Source organism: Cebidichthys violaceus, unplaced genomic scaffold (assembly GCF_023349555.1).
Source record: "Cebidichthys violaceus isolate CVI_PGR_0920_01 unplaced genomic scaffold, fCebVio1.0.p SCAF_5, whole genome shotgun sequence".
NCBI classification, from domain to species: domain Eukaryota; kingdom Metazoa; phylum Chordata; class Actinopteri; order Perciformes; family Stichaeidae; genus Cebidichthys; species Cebidichthys violaceus.
In genome coordinates this window covers 11,963,493-11,984,088 of record NW_027176705.1, presented here as the reverse complement: position 1 = coordinate 11,984,088, position 20,596 = coordinate 11,963,493, and the positions used below count along the sequence as shown (strand labels likewise).

General features: G+C 39.9%; 3 protein-coding genes across 5 annotated transcripts in view; 2 read left to right on the top strand and 1 right to left on the bottom strand.

The window, feature by feature from the left end:
- The first annotated feature begins 425 nt into the window (after positions 1 to 425).
- On the top strand, positions 426 to 2,403 carry terb2 (telomere repeat binding bouquet formation protein 2). The gene is made up of 7 exons (XM_068730934.1): positions 426 to 637; positions 850 to 931; positions 1,174 to 1,313; positions 1,603 to 1,664; positions 1,751 to 1,812; positions 1,900 to 1,979; positions 2,138 to 2,403. The coding sequence occupies exons 1-7, from the start codon at positions 574 to 576 to the stop codon at positions 2,248 to 2,250; spliced, it is 603 nt and encodes a 200-aa protein (XP_068587035.1). The 5' UTR covers positions 426 to 573; the 3' UTR covers positions 2,251 to 2,403.
- Positions 2,404 to 3,365: 962 nt separating this feature from the next.
- sord (sorbitol dehydrogenase) lies at positions 3,366 to 7,135 on the top strand. Its single transcript, XM_068730238.1, has 9 exons — positions 3,366 to 3,544; positions 3,646 to 3,679; positions 4,064 to 4,228; positions 4,492 to 4,651; positions 4,811 to 4,929; positions 5,368 to 5,433; positions 5,578 to 5,756; positions 6,287 to 6,408; positions 6,633 to 7,135. Exons 1-9 carry the CDS (start codon positions 3,491 to 3,493, stop codon positions 6,796 to 6,798), a joined length of 1,065 nt encoding a protein of 354 aa, XP_068586339.1. The 5' UTR covers positions 3,366 to 3,490; the 3' UTR covers positions 6,799 to 7,135.
- A 936-nt stretch (positions 7,136 to 8,071) lies between these two features.
- Positions 8,072 to 20,596, bottom strand: part of apba2b (amyloid beta (A4) precursor protein-binding, family A, member 2b) — a 58,571-nt gene continuing 46,046 nt past the window's right edge. For 2 of the 3 annotated variants that reach the window (XM_068730235.1, XM_068730236.1), the window contains 8 exons: positions 19,016 to 19,051; positions 16,825 to 16,911; positions 14,599 to 14,784; positions 12,987 to 13,166; positions 11,238 to 11,450; positions 11,001 to 11,120; positions 10,337 to 10,477; positions 8,072 to 9,451 (listed from right to left, as the gene is read on the bottom strand). In XM_068730235.1, coding sequence (XP_068586336.1) covers positions 9,380 to 9,451; positions 10,337 to 10,477; positions 11,001 to 11,120; positions 11,238 to 11,450; positions 12,987 to 13,166; positions 14,599 to 14,784; positions 16,825 to 16,911; positions 19,016 to 19,051 — 1,035 coding nt within the window. In that variant the 3' untranslated portion in view covers positions 8,072 to 9,379. The remainder of the gene's footprint in view (positions 9,452 to 10,336; positions 10,478 to 11,000; positions 11,121 to 11,237; positions 11,451 to 12,986; positions 13,167 to 14,598; positions 14,785 to 16,824; positions 16,912 to 19,015; positions 19,052 to 20,596) is intronic. The other variant, XM_068730237.1, reaches the window with a different exon arrangement.

The window sequence follows — 20,596 nt, the reverse complement described above, 5'->3', positions numbered from 1 at the left end:
AAACATATTAAAGAAACACTCAATACTTTGTGTGGTGATAATGTAAACAAGACAGTCAAGCAGGATACATACCCACTTTGACTTTAACATCTAAATGCACCGCCTCACCTTCCTTAACTTAACGTCAGCTAACTTTAACTAACAGCTAGCTTAAACTACCCAGGCCGTGTGTTTCAGAAACAAAAGCAGGACATTCTTCTTCCGGTGGCTGTGGTTTTAAGTATTTACTTTATACGTTTGATGTTATGAAAACATGACAAACTAAACACTAAACTGTACAAACACAGTCCAGATCCGACACTCCTAACGTTACCTAATTTAGTCTCAGGCTTTGTTGTTTAGTTAGACGTCCGTTTCTCCGAATAACGACATTTCCGATGGTTATCGACAGCATTTGAACGCAGCAGAGCCGTTTGCGCGCCAAATGACAGCGCAGCACTTCTTATACTTCATATATTTTACTTCATATATTATACTTCTTATCTTCAGTCTACGAGCCCTCCATAGAAAAATATAAAGACAGCAAGCTAGCTGGAGCGGTAACAGCTAACCACTGTTTAAAGGACTGTTGCTATGTTTAGGAATAAGTCCGCTTGGTTTTCCAGCAGTGTGCCACAGGCATGTCACAACTTTTGGAGTAAGTAACGCGGAGCTATCCTTACTATTATCACCGGCTAAATAATGCTGCTGTAACTGTATTTATACATTCAGCTAACTAGTGAGATGAAATAAGATATTATGACACAATTTCTTGTGTTGCTGCCACAACATGATGTTAACATTTTAACGGAACAATGTTTGGTAGTCTGATCTTGTTTTTTGGTCACAACATGACGGTATGTCTCGTAGTGTTGGAGGGTGGGACTGTTGCTGGTTGGAGAACAGCAGATTATCTTTTCAGTGAGGATGCTGCATGTGCTGATACACTGAGGTGAGTGCGATGACCTGGAAAGCTGCACATTTATCAACATTTATCCTCTAGCAGATCATTTTACTATAATCCCCTACGAGCTTTCAGTTGTACATTTTCACATTTTTATTTTTAATGATGTCTATCTATTGTACTGTGTTTATGCACCAATCACCAGGTCAAATTCATTGTATGTGCTTACACACTTGTCAATGAACTGCTTCTGATTCTTCTGACGCTGTACTTTTCCATCTGATTTTCAGGATATTTGAGAGCAAAGATTATCTTTGGAACAAGGTTGTGGTTTTTCACAGCTTCTTTCTGTCCGCCTGTGAGAAGCGTCAGAGTGTGAGGTCTGTGTGCGTCGGTCATTATGTGCTGCCTCCGGCCTCAGTACAGGAGGGTGAGAACTAACAGGTTTATTGATTTGTTGTAAACCATAATACATCAGTGGGTCCCAAACTCGGGGGGGCCAAGACCAGCAATGAGGTCCCAAGATAAGTCTGAGGGGTTATAAAATGGTTAACAAAATAGGAAATGAGAAAAAAAGACATATTTCTGGCACACAAACTATGTTTATAGTGGCTCATTCAAAACATATGGGATCCACTCTATGGGAACGATTTATTCATTTCAAAGCGAACCAGTTTTACCAATTGTAACCCATACAATGTTCTGTATTATGATTTTAGAGGTGAGACACGTGGTTGGGAGGTTGATTTGGGAGTGTGAAGATGAGCAGTCGGTGGCAAAGGTAAATCCACCGGGCAAATATAATATACACATCATGTAGCCTAAATCACTTCATCACGTATAGTTGGACTTCCTTTGTTTTTACAGGGTTTCCATCAGAGTCTTAATATCCAGACAGGAGGTGAATCCTGTGAAGTCAGCAGAAACAAGTATGTTGAGTTTCTACTTTAAATATTTAATATTGGTTAAAAATCAACTGCAAACTGTGCACTAAATGAATTAAGTCCTATTGGCAGCTCTGAAGCACCTGACACAGATGTATCAGAAAGCGAAGCCCCTCTACATGCTCACTATCCAGTTAGTAGCAAACTCTCAGGTGAGACATGTTCTATCATTTACTATATGTTTGAGAAAACGAATGTCCTGTTTCTAATCAGAAAATATTAGACAATTCACCTGTAATGAAGGTCTGGTGCAATCAATATTTAGATTATTGTTGAGTGTGTTGACATAATAACCCTTTTTTCTGTACAGGGTATGTCAGCATTGACAAGCTGCAGAAATATGCAGGTGATCTGTGTGATTTCCACCCCGGATGTTTCAGATGCTCTAACTGTAAAGCCCACGTCTGCCTGCCGCACACATAAGCAAAGCAGAGGAAACACGTTAAAGAAGGACAAGCAGCAGTTGTGCCAGTCACACAGTCAGTTGAGTTAGTTTAGTTGTTTGCATTGCCTTCTTGCACTTGTGTATGCAGTGTAGCTGTATACACTGAAATAAAATAAATCAGTGTCACACCAGCGTAAGATCTGCTCATTGATTTACCCCTCTAACATTGTCTCCATGTTTTCATGTTGTCCAATGAAAAGAGCCGCATCTGAAGAAGGCAAATGGTGCAAAATCCGTCTTGCTGTTCAGTTTCTGGTACGACAGCAGAGTGCCTCCAGTAGAGTTAAATCTGTGTTTTCAACTAACATTCTTTAACTTGTCTGTAGTCATAGCTTACTACATAGTACTTCTCCAAGTAAGAAAACTGGAGTCTTGCTGACCAGCAATGGCTGCATTGTTGTTTATTAATAGACTCCACAGGCCTATTAAGCCTCAGAATGCTACTAATGAGGTGTATTCAGGTCAAAGCTTTTATTTATTTGTTTGTCATCCATGAAATGCCACATAAAATGGATATTGTACAAACAAATACACCATAATGGGAATATTTTACAGTTATTCACTGTTTGTTTATAGGAACACTTTCTCAATGTTTTTGTCTCAAAGATGTTTGAATTTAATTTGGAAACTTCAATAATAAAATAAATTCGTACACAGTTTTCTCTGCAATGTAGATGTCATTAAAAGAGGGAAACCTTGAGGATTGCATAAATATATTGTTGCCATATTTTGAGAAATATCTTATTTTAATCTCATTACTAATCAATGCATTTATTTCATACAGAAACATGGCAGTAGAGTCAGCCAATCGTGTCGGACTGAGACGACGCAGAGGGGTTTTATGCTAATTATATCACGGCATATCGATGATGAGGGCTCAATGGCAACCTATAATCAATACCAACGTTATGTACACACATGTCAAAGTAGTATCGAGCCGGAGACGGATAAATAATAATGTAATGAGTGCAGTTAAATGCCTTTGTGTGGGAGCGGTCACCCCTACAAAGTAGACTCTTCCACGAGGGCTTTGGCCAATCACACGCTTTGTTTTGGTACCAGCCCCTCTGTCAGGAAGGTGAAACCTAGTGTTCAGTGTTTACTTTGGCACTTGCCAGACAAGCAGAGATCTCTCGCTGGACTCGGTTCACCGTCTGCTCCTTCTTCTTCTTCTTCTTCTTCTTCACCCCGTTGTGTCCGCTCAGAGCTGCATCTGTCATGGCGGAGGACAATCTGTCCGTGGTGCTGCACGCACAGGGAGACCTCCGGCTGGTAGGAGACTGATCTCAAACTTTCACCATGTGCATTAACGTTAGTTGTGTGAATTTAACTGACTGCAAACTTTTTTTTGTATTTCTTTTTATTTTCCTCAGGAAAATCGCCCCACCCCGGAGCCAGGACCTAATGGTATGACATATGCAATTGCAGTTGAGCTGCAATTTACAATGTACAGTCCACCAACAAGCATTTAAAAATATGTGAATATGATCGTACATGCTTTGCAAGGTTATGATGAGTTGAATCAATTAAATTTAATGCAATCCAATTAACCTGGGTACTTTGTTTTATTTTGATATTTTTCTCATAGAAATATATTCTAAACTGAAGGAAAAAAAACTCAGCCATATCTTTCATGGCTTTGAAATGTGTTTAAGAGTCAGAAGTACTGCATTTTTAATATTATTTCTTAACATATATTGCACTAGTGTCAAAAAATAGATATTTGTAACAGATTTCCTTTTCACTTTAATCAGTAGCTAAAGTAGCTTGTGTGTCATATTTTGCACACAGAGGTTTTGCTCCAGATGCACTCTGTAGGAATCTGTGGATCAGATGTTCACTACTGGCAGCACGGACGAATTGGGGACTTTGTGGTCACAAAACCGATGGTGTTGGGGCACGAGGCGTCGGGGCGGGTGGTGAAGGTTGGACCAGCGGTCAAGCACCTTAAAGTAGGTAAGTGGGTGAGCACTGCAGAAATCTGCCACTTCAAAAGATATTTATAATTCTCAAAAATGATTGCTTCCGTCAACTCTGGGTCTTTGTCAAACTGTAGCGCCACAAATGCATTAAACATGCATTCATGGCACGTCATACACTTTTCATAATTTTGATGCAATGTCTCACTTAGTCTGTGCATTCTTATGATATTAAAATCAAGTTCACTCTCAGCCACGTAGAGTTTTCTGGACAAAGTCAACTTCAGTGTATTTTTTTAGGCGACAGAGTGGCCATTGAGCCTGGTGCACCCCGCGAGATGGATGAGTTCTTCAAAAATGGACGATATAACTTGTCTCCTACAATCTTCTTCTGTGCCACTCCCCCCGACGATGGGAATCTCTGCCGATACTACAAACACAGTGCCAACTTTTGTTACAAGTAACGGTTTTTCTCACGATTGTAACAGCTTTGCACCAGAGATTACCTAACAACTTTCTGATCTCTTGTCTGCCAACTGACTCTCTTGCCTAACTCTGCATTGTATCCCTATTTTTCTTCTTCTTTTCTCTCTCTGTGTCTTTTTATTCAACCGTCCAGGTTGCCTGACAATGTGACATTTGAGGAGGGAGCCCTAATCGAACCTCTGTCTGTGGGGATCCACGCCTGTCGCAGAGCCGGTGTAACCCTCGGCAGCACCGTGCTCATCTGTGGCGCAGGTAAAAATGAGCCAAAAGTATTAAACTAACCCAATAAAACAAGTCGGGCAATTCCATCAAAAAGATACTGCAGGCTGTTTCTCAGGACATGCTGCAAACTAATATAAAAAGGGCGTGGTTGTGTGTATGCAACATGCCCTTGCAAACAGCCTAAAGAATGTAGTTCTACAGATATCAGGGGGTGGAGTCACAGAGGTGAGAATCATTCTGGGACAACTTGAGTGAGTGGAAAACTACTGAACCGTAGCACTACTTAGAAGACATTTAATATTTAACTAATCCCTTATGGTGCAAAAACAAGCTCATGCACATATGAGACACCTGCGTTGAGCATAACCAAGTGAAATTGTTTCTTATTGCTAAAATCACATCACGACATTGACTCCTTTTGATTGTACCTGAACAGAAAAAAATATATCTTTTCTTCTCTTCCCACAGGACCTATTGGGTTGGTCTGTTTGCTTGTGGCCAAGGGGATGGGAGCCTCGCAGGTCGTCATCACTGGTAACACACACACACACACACACACACACACACACACACCGTATAAACATCTATTTCAACCGTAGCGACACAACATGCATGTTCTGGTGGCATCTTATCTCCAGGCTTTTCTTTTTGTCTCTAATCCACCTCTGCTGTGTTCAGATATGTTACCCGAGCGTCTGACAATGGCCAAAGAGTTGGGTGCAGACTTCCAGCTGCAGGTGAAGAGAGGAGACGAACCTCAGCAGCTGGCCAAGAGCGTCGAGGACCAGCTGGGCGCTCAGCCTCACGTTACTATCGAATGCTGTGGTGTGGAGAGCAGCATTCAAACTGCCATCTATGTATGTGACTACTCAGTGGAAACCATTTCATGTTCTAGAGTTAGGAAGTAGCTCTGCACAAAGTATAGACAATATTACATTTACTCTGATACTGTACTACTTTTTTAAATACTTGTACTTTAGTTGACTGTTTCCATTTCATGCAACATTATACTTCAACTCCACTACAGTTCACTTATTTGACAGCTTTAGCTACTTGTTACTTTACATATCTTTCTACGATTTTAAAATATTTTGCGATGTTACAGATTAAATTAATAAATTAAATACTCAGTGGCATTTTTTTAGTTTTGATACTACAATTTAATTTTGCCAGTAATACTTCCGTACATTTAGAATGCATGTCTTAAACTTCTAATGGAGTATTTGTACATTCTGGTTTTGCTGTTTTTACTTAGAGTCTGAATACTTTCTAATTATAGTACCATATACTTGGTCCACTATGAAGCATAAAGAGTTTCAGTATCTGAATACCTATAATATAATCCAAGTTCTATGTATATATATATATATATTTGTTTTCCTGCCAGGCAACGCGTTCAGGAGGCGCGGTGGCATTGGTGGGTGTTGGCCCTCAGATGGTCACTGTTCCTCTGATCCATGCTGCCATAAGAGAAGTGGACATCAGAGGAGTTTTCCGCTACTGCAACACGTAAGAAAAAAAATCCATCAGTTGTCCTTTTTTGTTCTGTAGCAGATGTTTAAAGCAAAGCTGTTCCACTTGAGAGTAATATTTAATTTATTCAGCAATAAATTAGATATCAAAATGAATTGATCTCATCATGTATGTCTCTCGGTGAAGCTCAATTCAATCCATAACTGTTAGGCATCACAGAGATTGAACTTGAGTAAACGGATTGTCAATCTGTGTTGCAGCTGGCCGATGGCCATCGCCATGTTGGCATCAGGTAAAGTGAACGTGAAGCCCCTCGTGACCCACCGTTTTCCTCTGGAGCAGGCAGCCCAGGCCTTTGAGACCACACGGCAGGGTCTCGGGATAAAGGTCATGTTAAAGTGTGACCAGAATGACCAGAAGCCCTGATCCGACCCGCCGCAGTGAAACAAACCCGACCTGCCTGAGAGCGACTCAGCGTGACAAATAGACACAAACACAAACCGGACATTGACCCTAAGAAAGATAACAGAGCCGGATCAAAGAGACAGACTGATAACAGCAGAAGACACTGACTGCAGGTCAGAGATGTAACCAGCATCAAATGGTACGAGTGATAATGTCATGAAGCTCAACTTTGTTTGTTAAACAATTTTTTAATAATTTTAGGGTTGTATAATTTGTTCCTTTTTAAATGTATGCTAATTTGACTTATGGCTACTGTGGTAAAAGAAAATCCTTAAATAATAAATTTGAGATAAAATGATAGGTGGCTTTTTATTTCATTTTCACAGAAGCAGCACTACCCAACAGCAGACAGTAGGGGGAGCTAGAGGCTCAAAGTGGAAACGTATAGCAATGTCTTTGACCCAATTCTCTACTCTATACTATCAGTACACAATATGAACTCTATATTAGTCTTTGAAGTACACCTTTTGTGAGTATACAAGAAACTTAATTTGCCATTGTAAACTAACTAAAGTGTCAATCAAATTGATCTTTAGAAAATGAGCACGGTGGGCTTTAAAATGCCTCTGAGGTCTTCTAACACCTCAAAAATCAAAGTGTTATTAACTGACATATCTGAGTATAATTAAGTTCAGTGTGAACACAACAAAACTTGGTTAGGATTACACATTACGGAATCAGCACTTACACCGTTTGTCCCAGTTCCACACTACGTTTTAGTGGCATACAATCTGTAAAATACACTAGTCCACTCGTCATGATGTACCGTTTTTGCACTTTGTACTTTGCAGTTTTGTGCAAACAGGAAATGATGCAATACATGCATCGACAGACAAACTACGACTTTGGAAACAAAACAAGAGATTAAATGCTTTTTTTTAGTTTTTAAAGATCTTTCTGAAGTCATCTTACCTTCTGCAATGTATGTGTGCATGTGTAAGTCCTAGAATGATAACCAGACTGAATTAAGAATTTTACTAAAAGTAAGTCTTAACATTGTGAGACAATAAGTTTGGACTCATCAGTGCTTTTATTTTTTCTCACATCAAACTTTTTTTGTTCCCTATTTTTTTCTCTTCTTCTTTTCTGGTAGCAATGGGCTTCCATACAAAACAGGCTAATCATGAAAATACATTTTTCCAGCCGGTGCCCAGGAAACACTTTCATACAGCAGATTCAACCTTATTTAGAACCAGTTTGTTAGAATCAGTTTGATCCAGTCCAACAAAACCAGCCGGGTTTAGCTCAGATTTTATTTTCTTGCCACAATGACATGAAACTACTTTACGAGGCATGCACACAGATAATGCTCATGTGGTCAAAATTTACTACAATGCATTGTAAAACCTTTACCCAGCGGTTAGGCTTGTTTCTGTCACAGTGTGTGATTCACAGTTCTCTCTTTCCCTCTCAAGGATAAAAGCCAACATACAGGTGGGGACGTTTGCAGTGACTAAACCTGTGTTTTTTGTTTTGTTTTTTTAACATGAGCACAATACTAGACAAGTTCTCTTTATGTACAGACATTCTAATACTGCTTATGGCAATGGGACAGCTCACACAACACAGTTACATTCACAATCCACTCATAGTATGCATGAGTTTCAGTCAGGAACACTAAAGATGAACATACAGTAGAGTAGCACACAAAAGAAACTTCATTTTCATACATGTGACTTTGATATCAAAAGCATAGTTGATGCATGTTAATAGTTTTACTCAGTTGCTTGTTATTTAAATGTGTGTGAGTGTTTGTACATGAGATTTATAAAAGACTCCAGAGATTGAACTCTTGTATTGCCGTAAAATGAAGAAAATTAAAAGGATATGGCGTTTCTCCCATAAACCCCTGCTGCGAGCATTGGTTTGATTCACATGTACATTATATCAACGTAGCATATTTAAACCCAACATTTCAGACACTTAACTCATTCACTTTTTCACTGGCGACTATGATATCAGGCATTTAATTGTGTCTTTGCCATCGTCACAGACCATTTCAATTCAACAGCGAGATTCAATAAATATTTACAATGCAGCTGTGGCTCCTCCCCATCCCCCACCGCCTTCACCTGCAATATTAGCAAAATATGTATTTACATGAGAAATAAATAAACAGAAGAAAATGAAACTATACAAGAAGTATAGCAGAAGTATCATATTGCATTACATGAGTATAAAAAATAAATTGTGACGCATTCGCTTGATAAGTCTGTCCACACGATCTCACGGAAGTGACACGGAAAAGCACTGACAGGACAAATAAATAACACACATACACACACATACACACACAGTCGCTTCAGCTGGTCAGATGGAAAAAAGCATCTCATGTCAATAAAATGGCTGTTGCATGTTAAGCACAGACAAGGGAGAGATGATGAATGAAGTGATCATCTCTAACAAAAAGAAACAAAAAAGAAATTAATTGACAGGGAGAAGCAATCCTCCCCCAAGTCACTGGTCCGCTTGGTTTGCCCCGTAAGATAAGCAGCCAATCACAGCGGACAGTCTGTCCTGTGGACCGGTCCCTGGCCGCCGTTCATATGTACATTGGTGTCTCCTGTCCTGTTAGAAGTCTGAACATGGCTGCCGGCATGGTCTTCATGTGAATCTGGCAAAAAAAAACAACCTCAATTAAAGGGCCAAACATACGGAGTAAATTTTCATATTTCAAGCTGTAGATGATTGTGTGTGTATTATTTGTATGCAAGGCAACTCTAAATTAGAAGTTGATCAACAGTGAATTTTTAAAGGCCAATATAACAACGTTTGGAGCAGGGGAAAAAGTACATTTACTCAAGTAACATACTTAATTATAATTTTGAAGTACTTTACTCTAGTATTTCCATTTAATGTAACTTTAGACTTCCACCACATTTCAGAGGGAAATATTGTACTTTTTAACTGCAATAGATTTAATTGAAAGATATTAGTTACTCTTAACATAAAGAAAAACATACGATATAATGCAGTATTCATTAGCCGTTACTTCTACCTTAAATAGTGGTTTTAAAGTAAAACCAAAGCTAGAAACTGCTACTGTACTTTTTTGGTGCGACTCTTCTTGTATATGCTTTAAATCTTGATTCATCTCCTGGTTTCTTTAAAGCGGACTTAAATTATTCCACTATGCAACATAAAAAGTTGTGTAAAATCGATGGCCACTGAACAAGATATACTGACCAACATGCAGTGGTAAATATATGTGGCAGCTGGGTGAGAGGAGCGACCTCAGTGGAGATTTAGATTTTGCCATCCTATAAACTACACAGTCCCACACACAGTTACCTGTACAGTGAGCAGTGAAAGCAGCACACTATTTCAAACACAGACTCAGACTCTCACACAGGAAATAATTTGACAAATCCTTTACATTTAAAAGCTTCAATAGGTTGAAGCCATCCTTCCACAACAGGAACTTATATATTCACACATTTTTGCAAGTGTGTATATTCGTATGTGTTTGTGTGTATGTGTTTGTGTGCATCAGTTTAACCTCGCCAACAGAGTTTGAGAGGGCCTGGACAATCTTCTCATGTGCTGTGGCCACCACACTCTGCCCATTGATCTCTATAATCCTGTGGCCCACACGGACCCCACCTCGCTCAGCAATGCCTCCTCGCATCAGACTGCATATCTGACCAAACACGCAAAAGGAAACAGACCATAAGCATAATAATGTGCTAATGAATGCTACTAGAAGGGGAAAATGTCTGCAACGGAACAGTGATGACATCGGGAAAATGAGGCTGCGAGGCTGGGAATTTACATTTAAAAGCAAATGATCAAATGGAAAACTGCACATTACATTCTCCCTAAAATAATGGAATTTTTTATTTATTTATTTTTAACAGGGAATATATCTGGTGTACAAATATTGTTCAAGGCAAAACATGAATTTATCATAACGCTGCAAATGACACAGTGTTTCTTCAGAGTGTTCAATAAAGAGAAATAAAATAATGAGCAGATTAATCTAAACTGAGACAGGAATGTGAAACAAGCACATGATGTAAGGTAAGCAATACAAAATATACCAAACTTAATAGCAAAGATAACAATATATCTAAGAGAGAAACACAATCACGCAGCAGATCTTGATATTGTTTTGAAAAATGACATTTCCAAATGTAAAACCTACAAGTCAGAATCATACTTACAATGCCGTTCTGGACACTGAAGCCCAGCTGATACTTTAGATCTGGTCTCTTAATGAGGACGGTGGTAACAGGAGGGCAACTGACAATGTTCATTTTCACCTGAACCTGGTTCTTCAAGCCCTTAATAAACACAGAGAGACACTCAATCTTAAAAAAGCTTGTGCATTTTCACGGAAATGATGTGGTTTAGACCGATGTTTGAGTATTATTTAATTCACAGCTTCGGTGTCTCTGTACCTTAATGATTCCCTGACAGGTGGCGAGTGGCAGCCCCACTAGGCTGGTGTTGTTGATGGACATGATCTGGTCTCCGATGCTGAGCTTGCCAGAGCGAGCCGCTGGCCCGCCGTTCATCATGTTGGCTAAGATCACTGTGGGTAGAATGGAGCCCCAGCCGGACTCCACAATCACCACACCCAGGATCTCCCCTTTACTCTTCTCCAGCTGCAGCTGAGGAGACAACACAGATCGTTGGTCACTTTCATGTTTCATCAGGTACAGAAACTGACCAAAATTTAAACAATTGACAGATTTCAGCCTATAACAGTGCTATGACACCAACATTTCATCAGTTTTGTCTTTTTTTTCTATCTGAAAAAGACGCAGGTGTCAAAAATGTTTGTCTGCTTGCATCAGCATGCTTGAGACTTTTTTCCCCTCCACCAGACAAGCACCGGATTCAGCTACATTCAACTCACTTTTACTTGAAACTATGATTTCTTTGTGATACCTGTCAGAAAATTCACTTTTTCTAGCTTCCTTCCAAGGATCAGAGCAGAAATCTGTGGTTTAACAGCAGCCCTGGAGCTCAGAGGATACAGCTGGGGGATATTATGATATACTGTATACAGTAACATGAGACCATAGAAAGTTGTATTCGTCATTCTCTGGTACTTCCTGTCATTTCCCCTTTTCCCAAATCGTTTAAGCTGAATGTCACAACTCCCCTGAGTTGATTGGAGAGTCAGAGCCACAACTATATCAGACATTAGTTTCCTCAGCATCTCAATGAACAGTTTTAAACATAGAAATAGAACAGGAGTAGAACGGACATTGAAGTGTCTGCCGTGGTCATTTAACTAGGTCAAAAGAAAACAGCGATTGTTGTTAGTTTTTATGGTGACAACACAGGTCAGTGTGGCTTTAACGTGTGTTGCTAAGCCAACAGCAGAGGTATTCACAGAGTCGACTCGACATCTGTTAAGACCAATTCATACATCTTTCTGCTGCAATGGCAACGGTACTCGTAAAAATGGCTGCCGCTCTGAACATCCTGCTTTGTTGATTTGAATGGGAATTTCTATGGTTTAAATCTGCACCTCGAACCTCCACCTGGTGTTACCTTAGTGTGACAGAGACATTTCTACATCACAACCAAGTTCTATTTCGGTTGAATATATTATTTATAGTCGGCATACACGCTAAAAGATTAACCAGTGATTCATTTATTACATCAGAATTTTAATTCTCCTTCATCTTCACAGTCTTAATGTAAAAAAAACATTTCCCTGCTCCGGTTCAACACAGTTGGTTAGGAAGCGTTAGCGCTTTAAGTAAGCCCAGTTTTCCCATCACTACAAATGACTCATCTGCCTCTAATACAGCAGCTGCGTGCTGGTGCCCATGCTGCTTCTCTGCTCATCCAGCAGAAACTGTTTCACGGTTTCTAATTCTCCAAAAGCCTCCAGTAATGCTTTCAGGGCATAGTGTTAGCAAAAGAGGAAATGCTGAAGCAAAAGAAAAAAAAACAACACGCTAGCATTGCCATGCTCCGAGTAGATGTTACTGTACCACCTGCCTCTTAATCTGTCTAATTAGTGAACAGCTACTGTATACTTGCGTGTTTCTCTCATGGCCCTGCAGCACACATGTAAAGTCTCACGGTGTTTATTTTCTTGTTTTTTTTTCTGCACCGACACAAACCAACAAACTTCTGCAGAAAAATCGTTCAGTTGTAAGAAGCACACGTGTTTAATATAGACCAACCTCTTTGCAGTTTTCAGAGTTGGAGAAGTGAATGAGGTCGTCATTGTACATCTCCTGGGTGTTGATGATATCGCTGTACTCCTTCTGACTCAGGTCCTCGGGGTTAATGCCATTGGCTCTCAGGAACTCCTGGTAAGCTACGCTGAACGCCTGACCGATGGACTGAGCGATAAGCTGGGCCTGCAAAACAGAAAAAGCAGGAATCATGACAGAAACGCATTAGTGATCCTGTTTTGTTAGATCCACAGACGCTTCACTGAGATGTATATACATAACAATACAGTGGGAAAAAAAGAGCATCCTGTGGCATCAAACGAAGTGGCATTGAGGATGCCAAGGATATGTTAAGACAGAATATAAATTGATTTTTGCTGTCTTAACCTATTTCCCATGAAGAGAAGAGAGCAGACAACCAACCTGTGATTGAGAATGTGCAGAAACTAGTCAATAAGAGCAGAAATAGATCGCTAGAAATAATGGATAACTGGTTGAAAACCTGACCAATTCAAAGAGAAAGAAATATCTTAATATTAACACTTCCAGGATCGATGTGTCTTATATGAAAACAATCATTGTAACAATATCCATTTTTATATAATTAATAGTGTTAAAATTGAATCAAGGTGCTTTAGGGCTGTGGGGGCTGAGTAGAAAAATAATTGGAAACCGCTGCTTTATCGTACCCTCCATTAAAAAACGAATGTTTTCTACCAAGACGGGTACAACTTGTAAAAAGATGAAATTAGTAAAACGTGTGAAAGTGAAAAATGAAAACCTGAAGCCTGAGAGATAAGATAAAAGATATAAATAAAGAGGGTACCCATTTTGCAAGCTCTCCTTATTTTCTTGTTTAATTGAATCCTACAATTGAATATAAATCTCTTGCAGAATTTGCAGACGTTCAGTTTGGGCAACTCTCAAAATCAATATACTGTGAATTAGTTTTGCAGAACAATAAAAAAGAAAACCGGCAAACACTGCTTAAAGCCAGCAGAGCTACAATAACAGAAACAGTTTCTAAGTTGATGGATGAGCGGCTGAATGGTTCTATTATAACTCTGGCCGCCCTTTAAAACCTGGCAGCAGAAATTAGACGAAGAGAGGACAGATTGGAGTCCAGCCTTCATACTGACTGGCACAGACACTCAGTCGTTGGCTCCTCTGTGCAACATTGTTCACGTTGCCAAGTCTTGCTGAATCTGCTTCAACAAGACAAGCAGCAGCTCTGAGTTAAAAAAAAATACAAATAAAAAATGCCCAGCCAATTTACATCATTTCATGTCAGAGGGTTACTCTATTTAGCTATTAAAAGTTGCAAAACTATTTTTGTTTGTGACAATGTGGCACAAACTTGAAAATAACATTCAGAATAACAAATCCAAAATAATATCCGATAATCAAATAACACTAAGCAACAAGTGTCATCTCTTTGTTATCTTTCGATGCGGGAGGGCTCATCTACCGTACGATTACATAATGAGAGGAAAATAACCTTCAGTAACTGACGTCTCTGTGCCTCTCACAGCCAGAGGGATTTAAAGGTGTCAATTTCTCTCATAAACCCATTAACACACAGCAGGTTTGTGATCTTGAAAACACACAAAGGACTTACATCTTCCGACTCAAAGACATGGCATATCATCTTGTACTGCTTCTTTGCCTCGGGGGCCCCGGGCGTAGTTTCGATACAGTCCTGGGAGGCCGTGCGCGGCATCCGGCGCCTCGCCATCAGCACCACAATGTTCCCAATGTCAGCGATGTAGGAAATAGTACGGAGCGCGTTGTCCATCATTGTTTCCTGTAGACATATCAACCAAAGTCACTTACGTCAAACGTATCCTTTAAACGTCAACCCTGTTGTGTTTACAATAGTCTACAGCCAACTGTATGACAGCACCGACTGTATGTTAGTTTATATATGATGTCATTTAATCATTTTAGATAAAGACATTTTGGATTCACAGCTGTGAGCCTTGAAATCAAATAAAAACCCCACTGGACCTAATATATGAAAGGAAAACAATATATGTATAATATATCAGCACAGCTCTTTAATCAGCGATTTCCAGTTAATGGAGATGACTGTGGTTCATTATTTTCATGCTACAGCGACTCAGTAAAGTAAACCGTTAAACTACAGAAAGTTAACTATAACTGGACCATAATACACACTTTGGGTAGTAAAACAATATTTGCTATAAATATGTCCTGAAGAGTCAAAAGCTGGAGACAATAAATAGACAAACACTACATCACAATTACAGATTTGAACTGAGAGAATGATGTACTATTTCCCCACAGTAAGGTTTCTTTTAGCGTTTCTTTAATGCCACCATACTGTAGCTTTGATAAATATGTTGTACGTGTAACTGGTAATCATCCTTTTTCTGGCAACAGTTGATTTCCTTTGATCAGTAATATTAGCTAAATAAAGCACCAGTGTGCAGCAGACTTGCTTCTTTTCTTTGTCAAAGCTGCATGATCCTTTTAGGGCAGAGTGGGATGAAAGTACTGTTGATAGAAAACATGCAGGCCTACTTTTGATTGAATTCAAAGCGACTGTATGATCTGATTATGGCCCAATGACGCCACCATGAATTAGATCTCCAGTACATTCATCCGAAAATAATGAACAGGTGCACAAAAAACTCGGACGGGGTTTGGATATCAGAGTGTTTGTGTTGATGAAACACAGTGATTTGAATCATGCCTGTTCATTCAGTCAAATAATTGCTGCGTGTCATGATGGAACAGCAGTTTAGAGACTTTTAAGGTGAATCTGCATGTTTGCTGAGAGGAACTTGTATTTGATCATGTTTTATGATAATAAGCTAAATTAAATGTCATATTTAGTTAACGTCACTCCATTAATTCTGTCGAGTGGTTTTATTACAGTAGCCTAATTGTTGGTGATGCTCTAGCCCACCATCGTATTATGAATCAATGTCAGGAACCCCATGCACGCTGCATGGAGCCTTTTAATTATAGAACAATGTCTTTTTTACTCAGAATCTCTCTCTCAAGAGTGTCAGGATCAGTGGCAACCAGATGGAAAAAGGAGGAAGATATAAACTGCATTGCAGCACGCTGTTTGCCATGCGGCTGACGACACACACACACACACACACACACACACACACACACACACACACACACACACACACACACACACACACACACACACACACACACTCTTAAATTCAGTTGGCCAGACAGCAGCTCAGACTGGAATACTGCAAATGATTCATCTATCACATATACATTTAACTCCTACTGCGAGCACAAAGCTCTATTGGGGATCCCAAGAACTGCAAAGCTCTCAGAACTTCTCTCAGTACTTCTATCAAAGACTCTACCTCCTGTGAAGACGTGTACTGCTGCTTCACACAACTGCTTTTTGTAAAGCTAAAAGGCAAGAGCGGAGAGAAGCTTCTAAAAAAAAAAAAATGAAATGAAAGATAATCTGGCAGATAAATGTGATTTTTTCATTCATAACAACATTCAGAAAGTCAAACTTCAATCAGATTTTTGACTTTTTGACTGTGTCTGAAGCACAGTTAAAAAAAAAAGAGCCTTTTTTCCCTGCTTGGCTGAGCTCATTCTTATCATGAGATTAAAGAAAAAATAAATAGCAATCAGTTGTGGGGTTTCATAAGAAGCAGTTTGTGTCACCGGTTAAGCTGCAGCTATGACAGCTATGACACATCAACTCTCCCCTGGTGTTGTGTCGCCCTGTGTAGCTCAGTGTGAGGCCGAGGTGACGGCAGGCTAAACAGCTTTTACTCTCACAGGTGAGAAAAGACTCTTTAGACTGAAACGTGTGCTTGCTGCTGCTCACCTGCGAGTCTGCGTTGAGGACTTTGATCCTCTGGGTGGAGATGAACAGATCGACCTCAGTGAGGGTTTGAGCATCTCCCTCTGCACCCTGTGGCAAGATAAAAGAAAAACAACAACAGAAGAGTGGGTCACATCGTCTTCTTTGACTTCGATTGTGTAAGATCTTTGTGCCAAACTTGACTGTTCATGGTGATGTAGAACCACCTGAATGGAGTCCGTGTTAAATGTTGGAAAGCAGCCTTTAAGTTTAGACATCCAAAACGCATGCATGTATAGTTTAGGGTCTAGCTAGGCGGATGCTTGTTAGATGGACAGGTTTGTTGAGTCTAAAGGTGAGGTGCAAAAGGCAGAAAAAGAAAGTTTTTGGCAGTGGTGTTAGTTTAAATCAACTGTCCAGGCACAAGGACAGCAAGTTGGCACAGAAACAAGAACCGGCTTAACACTAAACCCTTACCAGCTGGCTGTTTTGCCCATTTCCCTCTAATCACTGTGTATTGCAGACTAATCACATTCTATTTGATTTTGCTCAATGAAACTAGCCTGGTGGATTTGAAATAAGGCAACAAAGAAAAAGATAAAAAACATATAGCTGTACCTCAATATTTCATGAAAGGAGACCTTGGCTTGTATCATTCGTTAGTACATCCATCTTTATCCCTACAAAGTGCCTGAAGACGCACAGAAACCAACCAAAGATAAAGATGAAAAGACACCCTTGGCGTTCAACCCATTTATGATTGCAGCCATACTCCCAATTCAAAATCCAATCTGCCTTGTGGATTTAATGCTTAACAGCCTACAGAGGCTATTGATACCGCACTAATGACAATCACCCTCTTATATGACGCACTTCAGCCTGTAGCATTGATGCAGTGCATTCTGAAAGCTGATAATACAGCCTGATGATTACCACTAAAACTGTGATGCCCAGTTGTACAAAAAAAAGAACAAAAACGGAATATAAAACCAAACCAATATTTAATGTAGGCTCTCCTTAGTTTCTCATAACAGTGAGCCTAAAAGGCATGCAGTCACAGCTGAGGTTGTTTACTACCTCTCTCCACAGTACCTCAGGATGACCCAAGTTCAAAGTGTAAATTATAGAAAGAATTATTTTTTCTGCCTTGGCTGGTGAATACTGTGTTAATCACACAAAAATTAGGCATGCACTGCATTTCTATCTCCCAAATGCATAATTTAACTTACTTGAGGGTAAAAGCAATGTAAATACAAAATATGAAAAAGTATTTCCACACACTAATTAGATTAAGTGAGGTTTTATTGCTCTTCTCTTGGCTAAAATAAAGTGGTCTGTCCTTAACTCCGACGTGAAAGATTATTGTATTTTCCATGTTGTGCTTTTTTTGGTCAGCAAAACCTAAAATGGACAAAGTATTTAACTTTCTGTTATAATTGATCTTAATATATTTGAAGAAACTGGTTGTTAGACATCTTTGCTGTGTCAAAATCCACCCTCATTAAAACACCAAATCCTCCAAAGCTTTGACTTTCTAAGTTTAAGATAACATTCATTTGACCGTTATTAATAGCACATGTATTACTTGAATCACTGGAGAATTCTTCCTGCACTCAGTTAGAGAGTAAAAAGGAAGAAGCATGAATCAGTCATACACCAGACACAACTAGAGCATGGGTAAGTGGTTCATTTAGGACAAGACCTCAATATGTTTTGTGCCTATAATATGTCATTACAGTCTGAAACATGCATATATGATTTGATGTTTTTGTGTACTTACATCTCTTTCCCACAGGTCATTGCACAGCATAATACTCAGTTATATGACACTGTATTAAGAGAAACCCAAGATGTAATACAGCCTGGAGCTTCTCCCACAGTATGCACTCCTGCTGACCTGTCTTCAGTTGTGTCAATGTGCTGCTGTTAAATTTGGATTCAGCAGTTCTCAGTCTTGTGCCTTACAACACAGATGAAAGACTCTCACTGCCAAAATGTAAAGTCGTTCATTTAAAACAAAACACGTTTGTCAGGTTTGTCCAGAACTGAGACAAAGATTTGTTCGACCAAATTAATGAACACGACGAATGCAGCAAAGACACAGATGAGGGACGATACACAGAAACAGACAGGCACGCATGAAATGAGAAAGAAACAAGGTGAGAGTGGAGGGAAGTGGCCAAAGGGTCTTTATTTTGCTCTGTTTATTACACACCGCCTTTTTCTTGATTTTGGCAGCCTTCTGTACCCTCTGGCAGGCAGACGATGGGACAGGACAAGGTCAGCGGATACAGGAGCACAAAAAACAGGAGGAAGAGGAGGAGGAAATAAAGAAGGTAAATAAAAGACGGTAAGACAGTAAAGCCCCAAACAGCAGGTGTGCTATCGCTGCTCTCAGAAACAGAGAGAGAGAGACAGGGATGATGTGTGTGTGTGTGTGTGTGTGTGGATAGCGTACACACAGCCGTGTTGGTTATCTGATACAAATTAAAACAGCAATTACAGAGGGTAATAATTGCCTTTTCTCTTTTAAAACACAGAAAATCCAAAGCGTGCAAATATGAATTGACACTGCAGTCTTAGCATCTATATGAAGCTCTATTAGGAGGGTCTAAAGTGTCCATTTTGTGGTCAGAACATTTACCAAAAGAAAGACGGATGACTAGACCCCCCATATCTAAAAGCACTGCAGCTAAGGAAGACAACAACGTCTGTAATTCAGGTTGTGTTCATGTCACAGTCTAAACACTATTACCAGGAACGACATGCTGGAAAACAATCAACACTCACAGAGGCAGGGGAGGGGATAAAGCCCAGAGCAAGGATTTAAACTGAGCATGTGGGGTTTGTTCTCGGGGCTGCAGTTAAAAATAAATAAAAAAAGACGAGGTTGAGCCACTACGTTTGGAATCAAACGGCTTAGATCAACGTGGAGGCAGTTTTACATAGCTAATGTGTTTGATTAGTTCATCAGTAATTCTGGTCTTGGCGTGGGCCTGAACTTACACTGATAATCTTTTGGAGTACTCTTAGCACTCTGTAGTCTTTCAAAATCAACCCCTCTGTATAAGGTTCAAGCTGAGCGAAGGCCCCTCTCTCCATCTGCCATCGACCAGAGGAAATTATCTTGACCCCCATTACATTTCAGAGAGTGAGACTGGATGTTTGCCCGAGCCACTGTGCAGAGCTGCTAGTATCTAAGACACTATTAGTTTTTCATTCAAAAAAGAGCAGAGAAAACGGCCCAAAGGGAAGAATCTTTTTGGGGGTTTTCGTTTTGTAAAGTTTCCTCCTCTGTGATCAGCTCTAATGCAAGACAGATATCCGAGGCTTTCAGCAGCATCTACAGTGCTCTGCTGAGGAGGAGCTGAGCAGGGAGGAAGAGACATCGGGAACTGGGGGGGTGAAGCTGCTTAAATAATACATCAAACAGAGTCAACGTCATGCCAAAAAGAAAAGCAGAAAAAAAAAAAAAAAAAAACAGTACAGCCTCGCTTGCTACAATTCACCCGGTAAACTTATTTCTGCTCAGTTCAGCACTACCGGGTCTAAGTGCATCTCTGTGCTTTTATACATGTGTGCTTGTTTGGGTTTGTATGGACAGAATATACAAACATGGCTGCTCCCCCACTGCACGTGATGTCTCGTTGGCGTGAAGTCGTGAAGTCGGCTGTGGCCTTTCAAATGTCAAAGATTAAACGTTGTTTGCTGTACAGCTTGTTATTTGTTAACGAGGGACAAATCAAGGAGATAACGGACGACCTCTTGTTCAATGGACGTGTTCCAAGCAGGGAAA